This window comes from Opisthorchis viverrini (assembly GCF_000715545.1).
Source record: "Opisthorchis viverrini unplaced genomic scaffold opera_v5_464, whole genome shotgun sequence".
In the NCBI taxonomy this organism is placed as follows: Eukaryota; Metazoa; Platyhelminthes; class Trematoda; order Opisthorchiida; family Opisthorchiidae; genus Opisthorchis; species Opisthorchis viverrini.
This window is the reverse complement of record NW_008752127.1, coordinates 263314-272450: the sequence shown is the minus strand read 5'-3', so window position 1 is coordinate 272450 and position 9137 is coordinate 263314. Positions and strand designations below refer to the sequence as shown.

General features: G+C 41.6%; 1 protein-coding gene across 1 annotated transcript in view; it reads right to left on the bottom strand.

Annotated features, from left to right (window-relative positions):
• T265_15387 (hypothetical protein) overlaps window positions 1-2458 on the bottom strand; it is a gene marked incomplete at both ends in the record, with an annotated part of 40604 nt that extends 38146 nt beyond the window's left edge. The window contains 2 exons of the mRNA XM_009177869.1: window positions 805-969; window positions 2186-2458. Of these exons, the coding sequence (XP_009176133.1) occupies window positions 805-969; window positions 2186-2440 (420 nt within the window). The remainder of the gene's footprint in view (window positions 1-804; window positions 970-2185) is intronic.
• Between the last annotated feature and the right edge of the window lie 6679 nt (window positions 2459-9137).

Genomic DNA, 9137 nt, shown 5'->3' with positions numbered 1-9137 from the left:
AAAGGCTAAAGGGGCTAGCACATAAAGAATCTTATGACTGCATTTCTGTCAGCTCAGTTCAAGATCGCATCCCTGCCAATATCTGAACCATCTCAAACAGATCCTAGACAGACTGTTGAATGGATAAATCTGGAACCTGTTTTCCTGACATCGGGACTTTCGCTCTGACCTGCAGATAAAACCATGCACGTTGGAAGTGTGACGCCACGGTAGGATACAGAAATGTGACAAAATTAAAAGATATTCATAAAAAAAACTCGGTGTCACGGTGGAGTAATTTCAAATTGTGAAGTATAGGAGTTTCCAAGTCTCGCCTGCGATTGCGTAAGATGTGACCTAAAACGTCTTCTGTCGCACTTCATCAATATGATATCTTCGTCTCCCCTGTCATCGCACGCGCCCAAAAGATCTAAAGGAACCGCTAACTTCATGATTTTGTTGGCGAATTCTATTCTAGGATAAACAAGGTGTGAGACTCTGATTCGCAAGTGATTCTTTTCCTTATTTATGTGGCTTTATTTTGTTGCTGTACAAACTAACATGTTCCTCCAAATATGACCGAATTCATTCTTATTTTTTATAGTTTTTTATGCCGGACTAGCAAGTATATGACAATATTTGAAAACATTATTCTGTAAAACTGGCTTTTATGAGGAAGCTTTTGCCTGCAGAGTGTAGTCGGATATCAGCTCTGGCTGTTAGCANTTGCCTGCAGAGTGGTCGGATCTTAGCTCTGGCTGTTAGCAAAGTGGTGATGCAAGGTGATACTTATGCTCCGATGAAATTATTTCTTGTGAAGCTCACTTTCGGAAGTGCAAAAATTCCACTGGGTTTCTGAATTTGTACTCCAAGTATTGTGGTGACTTGACTTGTTAGCACGTGACATGCGACTCCCACGGTGTATCCTGATATCATCGGGCCAGAGAGGTATCGAGTGACAATGCCAAGTTGTAATAATCCCATAAAAAACTGTAAGAGAGTGAAAGACAGCTTTTAGAAAAATGTTGGGGATGGTTATTACGAGGCTAATACTTTGCCAAAAAGCTTTATTATATGTTCTTGTTGCATCAACTCGAATCTAACTGACATTTCATGCGATTAGAATCCTTGAAGTGCATGTTAGTTGCCTAATCAAGTATAAGTTCCGCACTCATTTATTTTTTACCACAGATCTGCCCCCGATGAATTGCAATGAATGATCTGATATCAGCTGTTTGAACTCAGACTTCCAGTTTGCTAGAAAATTGCCTTAATCAACAGGTGTAAAACACGTAATGCGAAAAATTGGTGCCCCAAACTTCCCTACCGTCCCATTATTTCGGTTTCAAATAGGCGAGCTGGCTTAGGAAGCTGTGTAGAAGACGTAGCGGCCCCTCTGTTGAATGCGTAAAAAACAGACGGAATGATCCTTACTCCAGAAAGGTTTCAGCCTTTACTGAGCTGACTTACTAAGCGGTATTTAGGCCCGGCGCAGATCGAAATTGCAAATGGGCTTGTTGAAGGAAGGAGGGTATGAGCCTTAGAAGATGTAAGAAACAGGCACTCTTGTTTTGTACTGAATAAAAATCTCCGCTCCATTGTTCACCAACCGTTTTAAATGATCGCCTAACCAGCGTTCGATCAAGACAATGATCAGCCAAATGAGATCCGCATATGACCCAAACTCTTTCGGCTATAATAGTGCGAATTTTAGTAATTCACGTCATCGATTGAGAGGTATGAAGTGTACACAAACCGGAATACCAATCTCAGATAAAGAGCTAATCGGTTGACTCATATGAATATCCAGTTTGAAGGATTTTGAAAACGTAAGACAAACGGTAGCACACTGTCGGGTCCTCAAAATGGAATTCCTCGGGAAAGAATTTCACTGATGCTCCCAAAACCTTATGGACGGCTAAGAGATCGGATAGTTTGAACGTCCGCGTAACTTTCCTGACCTGAGTACACTTTTTGCTTTCAAATATAAGATTATGAAAAACTGAAGAGCCTTTTGGACTTGAAATCAATCAGGATCACTAACTCGGTTTTCAAATCTACGTTAAACATAGTCTACTTTGCACAATAATACTGTTTCCCAAGGCAAAGAACAGAAATGTTTAGCGGCGTGATTTTTTTGTTGTTGAAGCTTTCTTAAAAAACCGAAAGAAATGCCTGGGATTAGCCAACCAATCAGCAAACTTACTTGTGTCAGGCCCACAGCCAGGGCCAACGCAGGCGCGCATCTGACGCGAATATCAGTAGACCACTCAGAGTCATCCATACTCTGTTGTGACATGGCCAAAGTGTCATTCCCTGGAGCAGCTTTTACTATTTTTGATGGGACAAAGAATAAAACGAAACTTAACACTGTTGAGATAAAAAGCGACCAAAACCACGGTTGGCAGAAGCATGTTAGCGCAAAACCGCCCTGTAAGTTTGAAACCAAGCTAAGCAGCATTGAGTTTTTTCGCCCTGTCAGTTTATCTCAGGGGGGGGGGTACTGCAGTCTAGTTTTATCGTACGAGGGCTAAAAGCTTTTCAAAAAGCGAATTTGGAAAGGTCCTTTTAGAATACCCTGTGTTTGAGGATATGCGCCGTTAATCCAAGCCAGTCTTTGAGGTCGAGTGTGCAGGAAAACGTGCAGCCCATTTTTAAGTCAGATCAGACTGCAAATCTTATAGGAGGGTCTTTGAATAATGCACGCAAGTTTTCAGTGTCTGTCAATAATCTGCGACCAAGTGTCAATATTCTGTCAATATTGTCTATCTAGTGCCAATGAGTTTACGAAGGGCTTGGTATGAAATTTTATAATTCTCTTGTCCGGTTCGGGGTCAAACACGTGATAATCCCCATACGGCGCTTTGAGCACAGTTTGTGAACTACAAACCTCTCATAGCTGGCAAGTAATCAGAGTTGCTGACTGTATCAAGTAGGTTTACGGTAGAAAAAAAACAGTACATACAGTATAGTAAACAAGAAATGCTATTCGTGTGTCCATGCCATAACATGTCGTGTGAGATTTGATATTTACAAAGTCTTTTTAAGAACGATATCCTAGAGCAAATTATTCTGACGAAAAGCCGGAACTCGCCTTTCACACGGAAATTTGTTGCTCGCCGTAGAAGACAATAGGAATCGTGTTTCCACGTGTTCGTGAGAAAAAATTCACCGTACAGACGACAGATCTAGCCCACCTATCTGAATCAATTCACTTTTGCTAAAAGACGTTTTGCCAGCTGGCAACGGTAAGAAACGAGCGTGTTCTTCTTTATTTGTTCCCAACGTTAATGCTACGAATAGGGTCAGCCTGTACCCCTTAGACATTTTTGCAGCTCTACAAGCGCTGGTCACTTTTCAAAGAATGGTTCAGGTAAGCAGGATTGGGCAAAGTTAATGGTTCCCCGTGATCTGGGTGAGAACAACGACTTGGTTAAACAGAACAAGTGACTTGGCAATAAGAACAGGAAACAGGTTAGCCACGGTATCTAAGGGAAATCTGTGTGTGTCTGCACAAACAGACACACAGAGAGAGGATTCAGACAAAACATTCTTCATTTCGCAAAAAAATTAAGTGAATAAGAGAACGTTTCAATACATATAGGGTTACATTTTGCAATCATACCGAAATTCTGCATTTCAGAGCGTACTTTCTTCTCCAGGAAATCACCGGTTAACAAACTAACAACGGCGATGGTACCTGTTCAATGGTGAAAACAGGGAGAAGATACATCAAGGAANATGATCCTACTGAATAAATCAGTTAGACTGGACGGAGGTCACATAGTGTTTTGTTTCGAAAGACAGTCTGTTCTCCAGTGTATTGACTAAGTTTTTGACGCGAAGGGTACAACAATAGAATGCGGAAGAGTTCGTTTTACAAAGGTGGCGGCGCAACTTTAACAGGAATTCGTTGGGTTAGAAAACTGTCATTCTCGACGGCGTGAAACACAACAACACAGAATATATCACCCAGACTTTTGGTCCAATGGACGTTCGCTTTTGAGTCATGCACACATTTATGAAAACCATATCGATTGTGCTTTCTCTCGCACAAGATTAGGACGTTGTCATGGTGAATGGTAATCATACACACAAGGAAAAACCTCCCAACAACTGTTGCAAACAATGCACCATATTATGCTTGATTCTTCAACTCCGATCTTTTTTGGGCTCAGAAAAATTGATCCATCCCTTTACGAATACGACGGTTTGATTGAGACCAGAAACAAATAACGGTAACTTCCAACCAGTCTGTATTACAATATCTTAAAAATTCCTGGAACAATGTTAGATCTAAGCAAGCTTGTCAGGTAACGCATATATTATGCCATGCAACCGCTGTAAAGTCTAGCTTTTTCCAGTTAGCGCCACTACTTGAGCCGTTCGGGGTTAATTTTAACTTCGCGAGTCAGTACGAAGGTTTTTCCCTGAAACCGATCAATGGATTCTCAAAATTAGATTTCTGCAACTGGTCAATGGCCAAGGATCTATTTGAACGCGGGATGAGCGCATAGTGATTGATAAAATGAACAAACTTGGTCGCTTTTTGCAAACAGCCGATGCATCATTTCTTCAGTGATTGAAACAAAGTTTCCCGTGGCGTCATTCTTCAACTATGTGCGCAAAATCGTTTGGTAAATATTCGTGGCATCTACAGTAGCAAGTAATTCTGGTAGATTTTCCAGGCGTCTTTGCCGTCCCAGCACACTAGATCTCGGTAGTCGGAGAACCTTTGGCATTTTAGTTAAAAAATGGAGTGAAACGCGAAATATTTCAATCAACCTTTCTACTCGAGTGAGCGGCGGTTGTGGTCAAGGTTTGTCGGTCGATACAAAGTCCGAGATCGATTTTTATGTCGATAACAGTACATCTACATAACGCCAACTTTATTTGGTCATCAATGACTATTGCAAACGTTGTTTCCAGGAGTACGTAGTAAACTAAGGATATCACAAAAACCTGTGGTGCTCCAAGAAAGCCTTGCACTGTGGCTGGTACAACGGTAACCCAGTTTATCGCGATATCGAACAATCCGTACAAGAGGGCAGTTAAGCTTAACTGTATAGACATCTGTGGTCTGAAGTTTGATGGCATGGGCTGAGTAGGTGATGCACACAATGTAATAATTGTCTGTCTCAGGAAGATATTGATAAACAGTGATTATCCAGAACAAAAGTTTGGCTATCTATCCACGTAGCTAGAGGATACAACACGACACAATGTGGTCTAACCTTAGCCCACGGAATGCCTCGTTCTCAGGCATTTTATTCTAAGTAAAATTTATTCCATTTACTCCGTGAAAGCATCGTCAGCGCATCTAATCTTGGTGTAAGAGGCTCATGAGAATGAGATCCATAGGCCCTGATTACAATGATGTTTAGAGTGGTTTGCCGCCGTATCTACTCTGCAATGGGACGGCGAGCATGGCTTCTATGTTGACATACTGCAAACGTTTTGGGCCTGAAAGGAGGTTTGCTGTAGGTAGTTTCGTCAACTTTCTGGTCACTGAAGCCCAAAAGATGTTTTAACTTAAATCGCGATCTCTGTGATATAGATGAATGCTCCGTATAGGAGCTTTTTAAATCAAGACCTTCAGTGAGAGGCTACTCCCTTGAATAGTCGAAGGAGGCTTTTTCCGTCCACCAAGTTTCAGGGCAAAACATCTAAAAATAGACCATCATAAGGACTAACCAGGTAATGCTAACGTAACCGCCGGTACTACACTGCTACCCAACCACGAAAAGCTATTTACTTTGGCGAAGACAGGTTTTCCTTGAAAAAATTCAACAGGCCTGAAATAAAAGCTCCTTATCACACACTGCTGGGTTCTCCGGTGAAAACGGTTGGTGTCGTATCTTACAGAAATTTTCAAAACAAGGTCAGGGTTCAGGCAAAACGAGTCACCTATTTAGTCCATTGAGTGTACTGAAAATTGAACAGATTTCCTAATCGTTTTGTCTAGTAACACGTGACTAACTGGTAGATTGTTTTGTTGGTAACTCCGTACTAACAACGTTGTCTAGAAAATCATTGCTGATTGGCTTCTAGCGATGAGCGAGACCAACATCTCCACTAACCACGTCTAGTAGGGAGATGAATATCTCGTCTAGATGGCTAAATAATATATTTTGGTCAGAATTTTGACACTGCAAAAGTATGTCGGTAAACCCACACGCTAAAGGAAAAATCTTTGGCCAATGCCTCAGATTTCAAAGATCGACAGAAGTCATCGCTTAACTCTGAGTACTTCCATCAGGACCGCTCCAGGAAGAGAGGAAAAACTTTCGGCTGTTAGCTTGTATGACAGGCTGCAGTATGTTTGTCATAGCAACGTGACTCGGCTATTCTCTTTGTGGGAATGCACAAACTGGTTTGCCGTTACGTTCATGCCTGATGTAGATAAGAGGCTACTACGTCACTACCGCTAATCTATGTTTCCCCATATTGTCTAGCTTTACTAGGATAACCATAAATTTGACCTTGATTTTACTTTACCATTAATTTTAGGTTTAAGTGATTCCCTAATAAATCAGGGAAGATGACTTAGTTGACCTCTGGGTTCTGCAGTTCCGTACTGCAAGACCACAGATATTGCTTCCCCACTGCAGGAACAATTTCCCCCCTGATGTTTAATCACGCATAACAGTTCACACTTATAAACACCTCTTAATTCGCTGATCTTGAAGTTACAAAACACTTTAAACTGGAAATTAAAGGAACATATGGTTACTTCAGCTCACCACTGGAAGGAAACCGACAAGATAATTTTTTCAGGCGTGGGGAATAAATGGCAAACTGAGGAACGTGCTTTATAACCTTTCATACTCCCAACACTCAGAGACAAGCCGTTTATGGGCCGAGGCAATTGCGGAGGTTTCAACGAACACATGCGTACCGATGACCTTAGGACGTATTGTTGCTTCACGTATGACAAATCATAAGTGAATAAAAGTTTGCCAAAATGAGAGGTAATTGTCATCCATCTGCGACCCTTTTGGGCTGACAGGTTCGAAATGGAGATTAGAAACCAGGTGGCTGACTACATACTGTGTAGTTTTTTTACTTTCATGTATTTCATTCAGCTTCTCCATCTGAATGTGCCATAGGTTGCCATTAAAATGTTCCACAATCCACAAGTGTGATTCAAAATTATCTGACCGTGTGATAAGAGAATAGGTGCAGGAACGTGCTGGATTAATCGATTAGAAAAATGAGTTTCTTTTGTTCAGCGCTTATTGGGAAGAAGATTTGAGCAGAAATCGACCTGAGCATTCAGGCTTGACTTGCGCAATTTGTTCGGAAACACCAGTATGGCAGAAAAGCTCAACTGGATTAATAATATAATAATAATAATAATAATAAAATCCTTCGTCTTCACTCCGCAGAGGGAGTCAGTGGCTAATCTAGTTCATTCGTATTGTGTAATACACCTGCCCTCAGGACGGTGCGATCCACTCGCATTCATTTCTTGAGCTTTCTGAGTTAGCTGAACACAGAGGCAACTTTACGTCTGCCCCATGTTGTTGAGCTCTGTTCCTTCATTGTATTATCGAAGGCAGTTAGAGGATGCATTCACAGGGTGACTGATAACGAGCAGAGAATAGGCGATTGAAGAATGATATCAAACAGCGGACGTGTAAGGCATCTAGGTCATTGTTGTGGCATCAGGGCTTGTTTGGATGTCCACTTATGAGCTGAACGACAATGCGCATTCCGTTATCGCTGCGACAAAACATGGGTAGCTCGTGTTCCTTTACTGCTGCTTGATTAACCATTGGTCCGTTTGCCGAGCTTTGCACCCGAAAACTAGCAAGCTAGAAAATGGTAGTCTGATCAAACTCCAGTGCGCTAAACAAGTTCGCTTCAGTGTGTGCTTTTGCGCGTTTTACCGACAGGCCAGAACTTGGCCTGGGTTTTCGGTTTTCTATTCATGTGAGCTCTAAACGGAGGAGAATTCTCTTGCCACTCAGAGGAAAAAACGCTTTCCAACCGAGCTCTGGATATCTCTGTATAAAAGTAAAAGCAAACTGACGATGCCAATAGATATGCTGTACTTCTTCGGGGGTAGGGGACATGAACAGTATTTATAGGAAGAAATTCAACTGTTCCTAAGTAGATAACCATATCAGTGAATGATTANTTGAGGAGGTTTCAACGAACACATGCGTACCGATGACCTCAGGACGTATTGCTGCTTCACGTATGGCAAATCATATAAGTGAATAAAAATTTGCCGAAATGAGAGGTAATTTTCATCTATCTGTGACCCTTTTGAGCTGACAGGTTTGAAATAGAGATTAGAAACCAGGTGGTGGACTATATACTGTGTAGTTTTTTTATCTTCATGTATTTCATTCAGCTTCTCCATCTGAATGTGCCCTAGGTTGCCATTAAAATGTTCCACAATCTTTAAGTGTGATTCAAAATTATTTGACTGTGTGCTAAAAGAATAAGTGCTAAAATGTGCTGGATTAACCAATTGGAAAAATGAGTTTCTTTTGTTCAGCAATTGTGGGAGAGAAGATTTGAGCAGAAATTAACTTCAGCATTCAGATTTGACTTGCGCCATTGGCTTGATAACACCAGTATGCAGAAAAGCTCATCTGGTTTATTGATTTGAAAGCAAATTAAATCCTTTGTCTTCACTTGCAGTGGCCATTGAATGAAGAGGGTTTCAGTGGCTGATCTAGTTTATTCATACTGTGTAATACACCTGACATCAGGACGGTGCGATCCACTCGCATTCCTTTCCATTCTCGAGTTTTCTGATTTAGCTGGGCACAGAGGCAACTTTACGTCTGCTGCATGTTGTTGAGCTCTGTTCCTTCATTGCATTATCGAAGGCAGTTAGAGGATGCATTCACAGGGTGACTGATACCGAGCAGTTAATAGACGATTGAAGAATGATATCAAACAGCGGACGTGCAAGGCATCTAGGTCATTGTTGTGGCATCAGGGCTTGTTTGGATGTCCACTCATGAGCTGAACCACAACGCGACAAAACATGAGTAGCTCGTGTTCCTCTACTGCTGCTTGATTACCCATTGGTCCGTTTGCCGAGCTTTGCACCCGACAACTAGCAAGCTAAACAATGGTAGTCTGATCAAACACCAGTGCGCTAAACAAGTTCGCTTCAGTGTGTGCTTGTGCGAGTT